Below are 15,387 nucleotides of genomic sequence, written 5' to 3' on the forward strand. Positions count from 1 at the left end.
AATGGGAGCAGTGTCTTCTTTTAGCTTTGTTTAGCTTTTGAATGATTTTACACTTTTAAAAAAATGATTATAATGTGATGATTTTTGTAGTTGTATTTTAATTTGTACTGTAAGCTTTTTAGCCGATTGCTTGTTTTTAGTTTTTGAGCCACCTTGGGTCCCATGCTGGGAGAAAGGTAGAATATGAATGGAATGAATAAATAAACACATATTTTGGAATAGGTCCTCATTCAGCATCCATATTAGCTGCCAGACACTGTTTATTGGAAGCTTACTTGTGCTGGATTGTCACACAAAAATAAGTTCAATACAAAGAAAATGTTAGCCACTGAGTATCAGGTTATTGCATTCAGACGCCATGCCTCTGTCAAACAGAACTTCTTCATTTGCTGCTGTTCTCCTTGTAGGGTTGTCTATGTGCTCAGATAGAGCTTCATAAACAGCCAATCAAATACTAAGTTGGGCACAAAATTGAATTGAGTGGTTTCACAACCTCCATATTCACCGAGGGACTGCCATGACATTACAACATTGTGCAGTAGTGACCAGTGGAGAGAGTGATGTAGTGTGCACTGATGTTCATTGGTGTGCTCCCCAATGCACTTTCAAACACTGGCTACAAAGTGTCTACAAAGAGAAATATCCAGTGCACATCAGAAGTGTTCAACACACATCAAAAGTGCCTGTTGCACATGAGCACTCTTGGTGTACATTACTGGGGCCCAGATGTGCACGAGTCTATGAATCTTTGCAACTCAGTAACAGGGTTTCATTGCATTGCTTCAATGTAGCTGTGTATTTGTAAAGTTACAAAATGTAGACTATGATGTCTGCATTTTGTAACTTTACAAATCCATAGCTACATTGAAGCAATGCAATGAAACCCTGTTACTGAGTTGCAAAGATTCATAGACCCATGCACATCTGGACACTAGCAATGTATACCAGCAAGAGTGCTCTGATGTGCAACAGGCACTCAGCCTATATCCATTTCAGTCAAACAGGGAAGCTTTGTGTATGTATTCCTTTGTGCAGCTTTCTTGCATGTGAATTTCATAGGAGTATGCTGAGCATTATGTAAATAATAATAAATAATAAACTGTTTATTTATAGCCCGCTTTTCCTGGGAGATCAAAGCGGGTTACAACAGAGTACTACACAATGTACAATTTACAAACAGTATTCATATAAAAACCACAACAATACATCAGATTAATTAAAAACAGAGTAAAAATTTACAAGATAAAACCGAACAAACTAGCATAAAGTGCTGGTGCAACGGGGAGAGAGCAAATCTCATAACACCTGGGGGAAAGCCTGTTGGAAGAGGAAAGTTTTTAACTTCTTCCTGAACAGGTCAAGGGAGGTAACTGAGCGGAGCTCACCGGGAAGAGAGTTCCAAAGCTGCGGGGCAGAGCTAGAAAACGCCCTCTGTGCAGTCACGGAATATCTCGTCTCAGGAACCCTCAAGAGTTGCTTCCCGGCCGACCTGAGAGCACGGGGCGGATTATATGGGGAGAGGCAGTCCTTCAAGTACCCTGGGCCCAAACCATTTAGGGCTTTATAGGTAATAACCAACACCTTGTATTGCGCCCGGAAGCAAATGGGCAGTCAATGCAGATTGTATAAGATAGGCGTTATATGGCTGGTCCTGGAACATCCAGTGACCAACCTCACTGCCATATTCTGCACCAATTGAAGCTTCTGGGTTTGGTACAAGGGTTGCCCCATGTAGAGCACGTTACAGAAATCCAACCAAGAGGTCACCAGAGCATGTACCACCGTTTCAAGGTCCCCCTGGCCCAGGTAAGGTCGCAGCTGGCGTATCAGCCGAAGCTGATAACAGGTACTCCTGACTGTCGCATCCACCTGAGATGTAAGGTGGAGCGACGAGTCCAGAAGCACCCTCAGACTGTGAACTGAGTCCTTCAGGGGAAGCATGACCCCATTCAAGACAGGTGGACAAATCTCCATCCCCGGGCCCGGGGAACCTATCACGAGTACTTCCGTTTTCTCTGGATTCAAGCTGATTCTGTTTTCCCTCATCCAGCCCATTACTGACTCCAGGCAGGCGTCTAGAGGAGAGATGCCATCCCTGGTCACTGCATCAGTCGGAGACACAGAGAAGACTATTTGGGTGTCATCAGCGTACTGATAACACCGCGCCCCGTGTCTCCGGATAATCTCTCCCAGCAGTTTCATGTAAATGTTGAATAGCATGGGGGACAGAATGGCTCCTTGAGGGACACCAGATGTAAGTGCCCTCTTATTGGAGCACACGTCCCCCAGCTGCACCATCTGGAATCTGCCCGAGAGGTAGGAACGGAACCACTCGAGCGCAGTGCCCCCGATACCTAATTCCCTCAGGCGTTCCAGAAGGATATCATGGTCAATGGTATCGAAAGCCGCTGAGATGTCTAAGAGCACTAACAGGGACACGCTACCCCTGTCCATGCCCAGACGGAGATCATCGACCTGGGTGACCATGGCAGTCTCAACTCCACAGCCCGCCAGGAAGCCAGTTTGAAATGGGTCTAGAAAATCTGTTTCATCCAAGACCGATTGAAGTTGAAAGGCAACTGCCCTCTCGGTCACCTTCCCCAAAAAAGGCAGCAGGGAAACAGGCCGATAATTACTTCGAATCAGGGGGTCTAGGGAGGGCTTTTTTAACAGCGGTTTTACAATGGCCGATTTCAAGCTGGATGAAAAACGCCCTTCCCTAAAAGATGAATTAATTATGCGGCGCAACATAACAGTTACAACCGACCCCCCCCCTGAGCTGCTAGCCAAGAGGGACAGGGATCGAGAGAGCACGTTGTCTTCCTAACACTTCGAAGGATCTTGTCCACTTCCTCGGTACTCACAGACTCAAAATGATCCAGTACAATCGAGTCCATGGAGGCTCTGGGGACCTCTACTCTGGATCCTAAAGAAATACTGGCGTCGAGATCAGCCCTTATCCAAGAGGTTTTATCCGCGAAGAAGTTGTTAAACTCATCACAGCAGGCCTTGGATGGTTCCAAAATAGAGTTCAGGGAGGAGGGCAACTGGGTAAGCTCCCTCACTACCCTGAACAGCTGTGCCGGATGCGACTCCGCGGATGCAATACATGCAGCATAGAACGAATTCTTAGCTGCACTTATTGCCACTCCGTAGGCCTCCAAATGAGAGTCTAGGAGTGCCTTGTCGGCTAAGTGCTGGTGTCTTCGCCAGTCACGCTCTAGTCGTCGCAGAACCCGCTTCCTTTCCCTGAGGTCTTCCGTATACCAGGGCTGTTTTTTGGAAGCAGGCCTGAGAGGACGCTTGGGAGCGATACTGTGTATAGCCCTGGAGAGATCGGTATCCCAGATGTTAGTCAGGGCATCAACAGAATCGCCGTCAGTTCCAACCATATGCCCCTCTAGGGCTTCTTGGAACCTTTTGGTTTCCATCAGCCTTCGAGGGTGGACCATCCTAATAGGTCCGCCACCCCCGGGAGGGATCTCGGTAGATGCCTTGAATTTAACCTCGACCAGGAAATGGTCCGGCCATGACAAGGCGGAGATATTTGTTACCTCCGCCCACGGACTCTCCATGTCCGTACAAAAGACCATATCAAGCGTATTACCAGCAGAATGCGTAGGTCCTGAGACCAGTTGAGACAGGCCCATGGCAGTCATGGTAGCCGTGAACTCCCGAGCCGCACCAGTTGGACTATGACTGGCCTCAAAGGGGATGTTGAGGTCCCCCAAGACAAGAAGCCTAGGGGACTCCAACACCAGCTCCGAGACCAGCTGTGTCAGCTCGGCCAGGGAGTCTGTTAGCACACGGGGTGGCTGGTAGACCAACAGAATCCCTAAACTGTCTCTGGCCTTCAGGGTCAGGTAAATACATTCGATATGGGCAGTTTGTCGGATATGGTTCCTGGTTAAGGAAAAGGTGTTCTTGTGAATCAAGGCAACACCCCCCCCCCCCGCCCACCTAACCTGGTCTGGTCCTTAAGTGAGTACCTGGCAGGAAGGGCCTGAGCCCACACTGCTTCACTTTCAGGCCCAAGCCAGGTCTCAGTAATGCAAGCCAGGTTGCAGTTCTTATCCTCTAATAGATCGTATATTAGGTGGGTCTTATTCTTTACAGACCTGGCATTGCTCAGGAGCAGAGACAGGGTTTGTGGTATATATAGGTGAAACCAATTCCATGCTTGTGGCTAAAAACAATTTTAAAAATGAACTTAGGCTCACACCTTATTCTATCACCACCACATTGTGTAAAATGCTCTTTGAGTCATTTCAAACATGGGATAGGGAGATATTTAATATTAAAGCATACAATGAATTTCTCAACCACAGGCTGAAGAGTTGGGGGTCAAAGACACAAGGTCCACATGCAATTCCAATCCAATCCCTGTAGACTCTCAAAGCCCATGAGTCACATTACAGAATTGGTTACTGCACTAAAACATCTTCAGTGTACAGTTTCCTGGCTTCTAAATCATGTTGCTGCCTTGGGTCATGGGAAAATGCAAGTTTCAGAATGTAGTTACACAAACAAAAAGTTTAGAAACTACTTGGATAAATTCAATTGCAGTACTAAAAATTTATTAAAGCAGCTTGCATGAAATTGAACTACTAGAAAAGAAAAGAAAACTACCAGATCAACAAAGAAAACAGCATGCCACATAGGAATATAATGGGGGCCAGCCTTTAGACTGCATCAGAAGTGATTTACTGAAGTTTTATTTGGAGTACTTAATCAACAGAGCCTTGGGCTTTTTTTATTTTGTTTTGTTTTTTTAAAGGCATCTTTAATTCAGAGTAAGATGGACTGCCTGACATTTTAATAACTAAAATCTTAACTATCTTAGACAAACCAATCTCATTTTTAAAAGAACTGAAATACAGATTTTTGCATATGCACAATTATATATAAGAACATGGAGACAGCAAAATAATTGGGACATTTCAACATTGGACAGAAATTTCCCCAGGATACCCTAATTATTATGTAAGTCTGAAAAAAATGATATTTTTTGCTACTGATCAAAATGCATGGTTCTTCTTTCATGATAGCATCATGTGTCGCAACAGAGAATAAGCCAATCAACACATACAATGGAATATACAGGTGTGTATGTGTGGGAGTTCTCCATTCACACAATTGATTTGCCCTTAAACTGAGAGAGGCTGGATTTGCCTCTCTGACAGCCAGGAACATGAGTCAGAAAAAAGCACCACACATGAGATACAATAGAAGTCTTGGAGCACCTCCATCACACACCTTTAACAATCTTCACACTATGGTAGAAGAAAAACTTCTGATGATAATCAGATCTATACATGTTTGCATGTACAAAGCCAGCTCTGTTAGACAGTATTCAGCATATATTCACTAAAATGTGTGAGTTACTTGTAATTTCATACGCAAACTTTAATTAAATGGGCATTTACATTTTTCACATTTTTTGTCCATATAAAAATCACTATGATCCACATAGTGATTACTAATAAATCATTATAAAGTGACTATCTCAATAGTGGGTGACAAAGCATATTGCATTCATAACTACTGCTGTTGTTCACCTGTGCTTACTAAAAAAATTCCAGAACAACTGAACCAATTTGCATTATATTGATCAAAGCAAGAATTTGCATGTTTTCATTTAACAAATCTTTTTTGTTGTTGTTCTCATTTCATACTTAGCACAATGTCTGCTGTGACATCAGAGCATTTAAGCATCGTGGGCATTTGACTTCCATCTGTCTTAGGGAGATGTTATCAAGTTGCAGTTTATTCATGACAACTAAATACAGGTTATAGTCATTAAGATGTTATCAGAACAGGTAACTCCAAAACGTGTCACCACCAAAGGTCACATTTAGTGCAATAGCCTATACAGGTTGAGTATCCCTTATCAAAAATTCCCAAATCTGAAATACTCCAAAATCCAAAATTGTCCACATGGGTGGCTGAGACAGTGACACCTTTGCTTTATCGTGATTCAATGTACACAAACTTTGTTTCATGCAGAAAATTATTTTAAAATATTGTGTATAAAATTAACTTCAGAGTATAAGGTGTATAGAAAGCACAAATGAATTTCATGTTTAGACTTAGGTCCCATCTCCAAGATATATCATTGTATATATCCAAATATTAAAAAAAATTTAAAAAATCCAAAATCCAAAACACTTCTGGTCCCAAGCATTTTGGGTAAGGAAGACTCAAACTGTATTTTAACACCTAGAATAATCTTCTCCAGTGTGGTGACCTGTAGTGGCCAAGGATGATGGCAGCTGCTGTTCAAAAATTTTGGAGGACACCAGGTTGAGAAAGGCTCACCTAGAACTGGTTATTATAAGCTTCAGCTCCTAGCCACTAAAAGAAAGGATATCATATGGTTTGCGAATGTTTCTGAAAGATGCTTAGATTTTCAGGAGTTTGCAGGTGATGTAAGTGGTAGAGATGCCATAGAAAAACAACCCTGTGTGTCATCACTGTTCAGAAAGAAACACATGGAAGGCATTATGACTTGCTCTTGATAATTGCAAAAAAAAAAAAAAAAAAGAAAAGAAAAGAAAAAAAAAAGAAAGGAAGGAAGGAAGGAAGGAAGGAAGGAAGGAAGGAGAGGGCCGGAGAGGAGAGGGGAAAAAACCCTCTTAGATATTTTTATTGTTTTGTGCACTTTAAAACATTCACACCCGGCCTAATTTCTAAGGAATTCTAAGTAGCTTGCGGTAAAGTAAATAATTTAACAATTACAATCATGGCTGATCCTGCATCTTATTTGTAGCTATATAAAAGTAATTATGAATAACTGACAGAATCAACCCCCCAAACATACCTTAATCTCCAGGGAGATGTTCCAAGTGATATGGGTCTGCAAGATGGCTGAGTGGAAAGGTGCTGGCCATACCATCCTGAACTGCCCTATTGGACTGCACCACAGACCTCCAACTCAAAGCATCTCCCTGGAGTTTTAAGGCAGGTTGGGGGCACTTATAGTCATGGCAACAGTGCCACTATTGTGGATACAGAGCAAATGTGGATCCCTAACTCTAGGTTATGAATCTGTAACTGCAATGCAGGATGCCAGCCTGTAACAACTTATAACATAACTCAAAAAACAGCAGCAGGAAACAGTACAATAGTGATCAATATATTTTAAATATTTTAAACTATAGACTTTTATTTCAAATTACATATTGAATGCCTTCACCCAAAGGAAGGTTTCAAGGAGATTCTGAAAAGTCAGTACACCATGGTGGTTTGAGTGTTGGACTCTCGAGACAACGGTGCAATTCTCTGCTCAGGCATGGAAACCTACTGGATGACCTTGGAAGAGTGACACTCTCTCAGCCTCAGGGGAAGGCAATGGCAAACCTCCTGTGAACAAATCTTGCCAAGAAAACCCTATGGCAGGTTCATCTTAGGTGTTGCCAGAAGTTGGAAATGACTTGAAGGCACACAATAACATGAACAAAGAAGTAAAATGGACCTGCTTTAGAAGGTAATTCCAGTGCTTAAGGGAATCCACAGGAAAGGGTGAATTGATACAGATGCTAAATAGCATGGAGTTCAAGACAGAATTCTGTATGTCTTCAAAGGCAAAGGTGTCAAAGATATCACCATATCACTCTGAACATACCCATTTTGCCTGTTTTTAGAAGCTATCAATATACAGATGCTTCCTAAACAGGTACCCCGAGGAAGGACCTAACCCACTGTACCACACAATCCCAATCATATCTCCATGATCCACTTCCAAAGAGTGCCAAGGTTGATGGTATCAAAACCCACTGTCATGTCCAGAACAACCAATGATGCACACTCCTCCCATCCAGTTCCTGGCATAGGTCATCTATCAAAGCCTAAAGACAGGCTAAAATGAATCTAGATAATCCATTTCATCCAGAAAATCTTTAGTGTTGAGATATGGTGAAACCAAGCCATTTTAACTAATGAATGAACAATAAACTTAACGCTTGATGATAACTATATGAATCAGTTGTCAGATAATATGAGTTCAAATATGAACCCATATTATCCCCATATGTAAATCCTATTAACAAGCTCACCTGGTAAATTCCACTGTGTAGTACTGAATTGAAGAACTTCCTTCACTAGGTCCTGGTTTCCATGTCAGTGCAACTTCTGAGTCAGAAACAACAATGACTTGAGGCTGATATGGTGGATCTGGAGGCATACATTTATCTAAAACAAAAGAAGTGCATGTGTCTAATAAGTCATATTTTCAGAAGCAAAGCCCAGAGCTATTTCTTGTTTGGTTCATGTGTTCTACCAAAAGTTAAAGAGGGGCTGTAGCTGGACATACTAGACCTGCCCCATCATGTTCCCAATCTTACTATGTTAAAGAAAACAAGGTCTGAAAGTGCGTTTCACCCATATATGCCTGAATGCAATTAGAACTCTCAACACAACTAGGAATCCTGACCGCCTGCAGATTTTGCTGGTCAAGAGAATGCATAACTATGGTCTAAACTTGTTTGGGCTTCATGAAAATATTCATATACACTTGTCCCTCCAAATTCATTGGGGTTAGGGGCACAGGACCCTCATGAATGTGGAAAATCACAAATAACAAAACACTGTTTTTACTTGGTAGAACACCTGTCTAGGAATCTTTAGGTCCTCCAGTGCAACTCTGTGGTCACCATCTGCCAGACATTGACCACAGAATTGCACTGGAGGAGCTACAAATGCCTAGTGGAGAATTCTCTCTAGGAATCTCTAGCTCATTCAGTGCGATATTTGGTTAAAGTAGACCACAGAGTTGCACTGGAGGACCTAGATATTCCTAGAGAGAATATAATAATAAAATCCATGAATAATCAAATCTGCAAAAGTGAAAGCCACAAATGTGGAAGGATGAGTGTATATGATTCAGTAAGTGAAAAATAGGTAGATTCTTATCAACATGTGAACCAAACCAAATTCTTTCCAACTCTATATTTTCCTTTTCTTCTGCTCCCGTCTACAATCTTTTGAATCTTGCATCTCAAAATCATTTATTTCATTTTCACAGGGCAGAATGAAGGATTTCAACCGTTTTCTCCCTGGCAATTGAGATTATGAGAGATTTTGTGCAGTTTCAGTCCTCTTTTCATTTGGGGAGGGTTTTTTTTTAACAGAAAATATTTCAGCAAAACATGTTTTTGTGTCAACACTATTTGAGGAAATGTGTGAGTATTCTTCACATCTTTGTTTAGCACTAATCACAGTCCTGGTCTGCTCCAAGCATTTTTATGTTTAAAAACAGGAAGCTCAAACAGGATAAGATCTCTGAAGCAGAGAATGAGCAAGAAAATATCAGGAATAATGACTCCATGAGAAAATCCTGGAATGTTAACTAAATTAGGAACAAGGAAGGAAAACAACATGTAAAGGCCTATGACATCTTAAAAATGAATAAACCCATCAGAGACCCACAAATCTGGAAATATATAAACGTGCTATGGTGTGAATAATTATGAATCTCTCCAGTAACTACCTCCTCAGTCCAAGCCCAGTTTGAGGCATTCCTACCCTGTACAGAATTCTTTATGCATTGCAGAAAATTCATTTAATGCCAGATGAAAGACTACAGAGTCTCTGTTTGAGCTGGCTCTGCACACAATGAGGCAGCAAGGATGCTTCTCACTTTTTCTGTATCTCTTCATAACACAGTGACACAGTGAATATATAATCACACACACCTTTTTTTAAAATTGTAAAGGACTCAGGAGCTGAAGTCTCCACAACAGCTATAACAATGCATGACTATCAAGGAGCAATATTTTAATCTCCTGAAATATATTTGTTTTTTAGGCTGCTGAAATATGTGACAACATATTCATCCATCGTATAAGTTGAGAAAAGACTCTGGGTTGGATTGATCTGATTTTCACCATGGGAATTTCAAAAGTAAGTTCAAATTCTGCAACTGTAAAAAAAAAAAGGCCCACAGTTTTCAAAGTCCCACAGATTATATGCATTTCTTTTGTTTTAGGGACAGAAGGTAGATCAGGATATACAAATAAGGATGTAGTTCACTACCGTATATACTCATGTATAAGTTGAAAAAGTTATAAGAAAAAAATCACCCAAAAAACCTAGGTCAACTTATACATGGATCAATACAGCTATAGGCTCCTTCCCAGCTGGGCTGCCTTTCAGAAGGGACAGTTGGAGGGGAAGATGGGGTAAGGTTGAGCATTCACCCCCTGAGCATCTTCCCAGTTTGGCTGATTTCAGAGGAAACAGCCCAGCTGAGAAGATGGAAGAAGTGCAAGTATTCACTCCTTGAGCCTCTTCCTAGCCTGGCTGCTTCCAGAGGGGACAGCCAGGGTGCAAAGAAGGAGGGAAAGTGAGCAGGATATTCTTTACATCCTTAGTAATGTATTTACATGCCCTTAAGTTATGTCCTTGGTAATTCATTACACACCCTTAAGTTTCACCGACTTATCCACGAGTCATATGGAAATCCATAATTTTTACCCCAAAATCTTCCCTCGTCTTATACATGAGGTCAATTTATATTCGAGTTTGTATGATAATTATGTTTTCAAGCCATAATCTTCCTGCTGTGAGAGTCTTTGAAAATGGCAGTTTTTTGAACACTATTTGCAGATCAAAATTTATTCTGAACAACATTTACGTGTAATATTTTTATACAGAAAATAGCATTTTCTGCACAGAAATCATATTTTGCTGTTTCATGTGTTTAAAATGTTATTTTCTGGGCAAAAAATACCAGGCATGAATTTTGCACAGAATAAGTTCTGTACTGCAAAGCTTCCAATCTGTCCAAGATTCTTCTTGTAGGGTTTCTCTGTATTTGGGAAGCAGGTTTTTCTACAATTTGGGGAATATTTTGATTTTTCCATCCCTATGTAGGTGTCTGGGTGATTTGTAGTAAACCTGCAACTTATAAGCCTTCTTTTCCTAAATTATGTTATTGAACTGGAACAGTCTGGGCAAAAAAAAACAAGAGTCTGTGAGAAAGAATCTCAGAAATTGTTATTAGTACAGATTAGAAGCATTCTATTCCTCTTGGTGTATCTCTGCCCACCTGAACCTGTATTCTGCACCTGGCTCAAAGCAGGTAGAGAACAAGCTTCTAGTAAAAAGCAGATTTATTGCTTTCACACATCCACACTAACCGACCACTGTAAAGATCTGAAAGACCTATACCACCTCATCCAGCCCTTTGAAAACTGAGGACAAGGGACATGACTAGCATCTTTCTGATTCCCATTACATTCTATCCTGCTCCCACAACTGTATAAATATGCTTTATAACCTGAAGCTTTAATATCACTCTGTAATGAATCTGAAAAAGTGGTTTTATATTCACAAAAGCTCATACTAAAATAAAAATCAGTTAGTTTTAAAGGTGCTGCTGCATCTTCCCCTCCCCTTCCTTCTCCCTTCCTCCATTTTATGCTTCAGGAGATTAATATAGCTACTTCTTTGAAAACTTAAAAAAACAAAACACCAAATAGACCCCATAAACCTGATGTCTGTTTATTTCTTGACCAGCTTTCGTTTTCTTTCTTTTTTTCTACCCATCACAAAGAATAGTTAGAAAACTGCTAGAAATTTGTGGCTGGAAATGTTCCAAAGCAAAGGAAATATCCAAATGCCTTTCTTGGAAAGAGTTTTCAAGTGCTTTTACAAAGGTAAAAGGAAAGCACATCAGCCTGTGTCTAGCCTTTCAAAACATTAATTATACTTCTGATGGTTCCACAACTCCAACTACATCTTGCCCTGTGACCAGATGTGCCTTTGAAATACCCACTCCTCTCCTTTCTGCAGTGCACTGGCATTTTCTTTGTTGTTTCCATGCATATATATGTGTGGAGGGGAGGGAAGTGACACTTGACATTACCTTTGCCCCCAAACAAAATCTGTAATGGAAAACTAGTCACACAGCTTTTACCTTGTGATAAAGTTGTTATGTTTCTGGGCATGCTGGGTCTACCTTTTCCTGCCCAGCCATAAGCTCCTACGCTTACACGATGGAGGGTGCCTGGCTTCAAATCCCCAATAACCACTTCCTGTTTTGAAAAATATATATACAGGGGAGAAGTAGAAAAAATAAAGTTAAATTACAATACAGTAAGTGAAATAACTGTTTGGTTTAAAGTTAAGCAACAATTTGTGTAATCTCATGGTTCTGAAGAAACCTCTTGTGCAGCTTGTTGGGAAGGGGGCCTAGAACCTGGATTCATGTGCAAAGAGCACCAGGCAGGCAAGGCTGTTCTTGGGCCTAGACTAGATACAGCATTGGCCATGAGATGAAGCTAAAAACAGCAACTCCATGCTTAGAAAATTCATAAACTACCCTTCAAGCATAAGTGCATTTTTAGCACGCTGTTAAAAGAATAAACCTGTGCAGTAAAAAATGTCACAACAAAACACATAGCAGCAGACAAGAAAAAAACAAGACAACACAGGTAACAGCAACTAAAATATATGCTCAAAATGCTTAAATGTCTGAACATTTTTTCAAAAAACAACAACACCTTTCTCCTCAGACAGAAGAATGAATGACAGGTGAGCTTCTTCAGGAAAAGCATTCCAAAAGCAACCAGAAAGACCCCCCTCTCTCTGCTCACAACCAATTTACTTAACTACGGGCCCAAACAGACAGGCCAAAATAAAGATGCTTCGGGTCACTTTGGAAGTGTCCTAAGAGGATGAAAGCCACACTCCAGTCTTAAGGACTGGAGCGTGGCTTTGGTGGAGTTTCTGGCCTCTTAAGATGTGTGTGTCATTTAAACAGTATACCTCCAAAGTGACCCAAAGCAGCTTTATTTTGGACTGTCTGTTTGGGCCCTAGGCCCTACACTTACAGCTGAACCAGAAGAATAGCTTCTGGTGAACATCAGGAAGGCTTGGCAGGTAGACTCTCCAATAGCCAAGCTCCACATCATTTAGTGACTTGTTACCTCTTTTTAAGGTTTAGTAAACAAAGTACAGTATGTACTCCACTCAATGAAAGCAGCAGCTAATAACAGGGAGCAGAGAGTCAAAATGTATACGATGAGGTCAAATATGTATTTCATTAGCTACTTGTTGTGATTTAAGCAAAGATGGGGAATGTGTGGCCCTCCAGATGTTGCTAAACTGCAACTTCCTTCATCCCTAAGTGTCATAGCCAATTCTGAGGAACTGCAGTCGAAAAACAGCCAAAAGACCACACATTCCTAGGCCAGTGGTACAGGAAAAAGAAGAGCTGCTAAGGACAACACTGCAGACATATGCTGGATAATGAAGAGCACCAGGGAATTCCAGAAGGGGAAAAAAATCACCATGTGTGTTATAGATTACAGAAAAGCTTTTGACAGCATAAGTCACGAAAACCTATGGACAGCTCTTAAAGAAATGGGGATACCGCTACATATGATCATCCTAATGCATAACAAGTACTCAGGATGGGAAACTACAATTTGGAGAAACAGAATGACTCCCAATCGGAAAGGGGATCAAACAAAGCCTGGCCCTATTTGCCCAATATGCACGTAGAAAACATAATACATAAAGCAGGTTTAGACTTGGAGGAAGAAGTAGTGAAGATTGGAGGGAGGAATATCAACAATCTAAGATATACAGATGACACAATAATACTAGCAGAAAACACAAAAACTTGGAATGAGTGCTGGAAAAAATCAGTGAAGAAAGTGCCAAGGCAGGCTTACTGCTGAACATTAAGAAAACAATAATGATGATGGAGGATTTACATGAATTCAACCTTGATGACGAGGAAATTGAAATAGCTAAAGATTTCCCATACGTTCGATCAATCAATGACCATAATGGAGATTGCAGTTAAGAAATTAGAAGAAGACTGGGACTGGGGAGGGTTGCTATGAAAGAACTAGACATATTTCTTAAGTGCAAAGAAATAAGACTGAACACTAAAGTTAGGCTCAAAGAAGCCACAGTATTTTCCATCACCATGTATGGATGTGAAAGCTGGGCAGTAACGAAATCTTTTTTGAATGTGGTACCAGAAAAGAGTGCTGTGGATACTGTGGACAGCCAAAAAGACAAACAAATGGGTCCTGGAACAGATCACGCCTGAGCTCTCCCTTGATGTCAAGATGAGAAAATTGAGGCTGTCATATTTTGGCCACATCATGAGAAGAGTGGATAAGACAATAATATTAGAAAAGATGGAGGGGGGGCGCAGCAAGAGAGGAAATTGCCACGGCCCTGAACCTGCAGGATTTGAGCAGAGCAGGTGAGGACAGGGTATCTTGGAGACATCTCATTCACGGGGTTACTATGAGCAGAAGTTCAATAAGGCTAGAGGGAGAAGAACACACCATAATAATAATAAATAATAATAAAACTTGTTATATCCCGCCTCTCTGTCCGTGACAATCGAGGCAGTTTACAGATTAAAAATACATACAACCCTCATCCCAATAATTCCCACCCTCCCCTAAAACATCAGATTAAACAATTAACTATTAAAACATACATTAAAATAAACAACATCATCATATGCAAAGGACAATTCAAAGGACTACAGCATATACAAAAGCACAATACAGTTTGTTGGTGGCCGGGTTTACTATTCAGGAAAGGCCTGCCGGAAGAGATCCATCTTGACAGCTTTTAAAGCTGTCTAAACTGGCCATATGACGGATCTCCTCCGGCAGACCATTCCATAATCTAGGAGCAGTTGAAGAAAAGGTCCTCTGGGTGGTTGCATTCAGCCTAGTTTTTATCGGCTGTAGCAAACTCTTGCTACATAAATGCTGTTATTGTCATCATTAACCTCACCATAAACATCATGTTTGCTTGGGGTTTTTAACTATTATCTAGATACTAAGGGCAATTCTTTCTTTCTTACTTTCCCTATTTAAGTGTAGACAGAGGGAAAGTAGGAGCAATAACCTGAGGGGCTGAGGAGCAGTGTGTACGCTACTTGGTTTAATGTCTTCTTTTTTTAGTCTAAGTGCCCCTAAAGGCAAAGGATTAGAAGTTTCACAGGAAGGCTAGCTTTGTCAATAAGCGATAAAAAAAAAAAACAAACCCAAGCCAAGGCCTCTTCAAAGCTTCTCCAAAGGAAAGGCATAAATCTGACCTGCACCAATATCCTAGCACACAATTCAGATTTTGTGCTGAAGACTGTTTGCTGCTTACAGAAGTTTGCTGTTGAAAGCAAAGTTATGCAACCTCCTGCTACAGCATGAAAAGGCAACTAAGTGCATGATCTAGTTTAATTTTGAACCAGCAGAGAGGAAAACCATATAGCAGCATGAAGTGAAATTCTAACAACTTTCAAACGCCCACAAGGACACAATAGAAACAGATGTTCTGTACTGAAATTTCCCCCAAACAGAACTAAGTTGTATATTAGAAAAAGTTAGAAAAGTTACTGTTTTGGGTTACAAC

The 15,387-nt window shown here is 41.0% G+C and overlaps 1 protein-coding gene across 2 annotated transcripts in view; it reads right to left on the reverse strand.

Moving 5' to 3' along the window:
• The window catches only part of LOC149324099 (pikachurin-like), a 178,595-nt gene that overhangs the window by 84,720 nt on the left and 78,488 nt on the right, over nucleotides 1-15,387 (reverse strand). For both annotated transcript variants that reach the window (XM_089496426.1, XM_089496420.1), the window contains exons 5-6: nucleotides 11,918-12,035; nucleotides 8,055-8,190 (exon numbers count right to left, since the gene is read on the reverse strand). In XM_089496426.1, coding sequence (XP_089352552.1) covers nucleotides 8,055-8,190; nucleotides 11,918-12,035 — 254 coding nt within the window. The remainder of the gene's footprint in view (nucleotides 1-8,054; nucleotides 8,191-11,917; nucleotides 12,036-15,387) is intronic.

This window comes from Sceloporus occidentalis, unplaced genomic scaffold (genome assembly GCF_023333645.1).
Source record: "Sceloporus occidentalis isolate IW3139 unplaced genomic scaffold, rSceOcc1.0.p SCAF_1, whole genome shotgun sequence".
Lineage (NCBI taxonomy): Eukaryota > Metazoa > Chordata > Lepidosauria > Squamata > Phrynosomatidae > Sceloporus > Sceloporus occidentalis.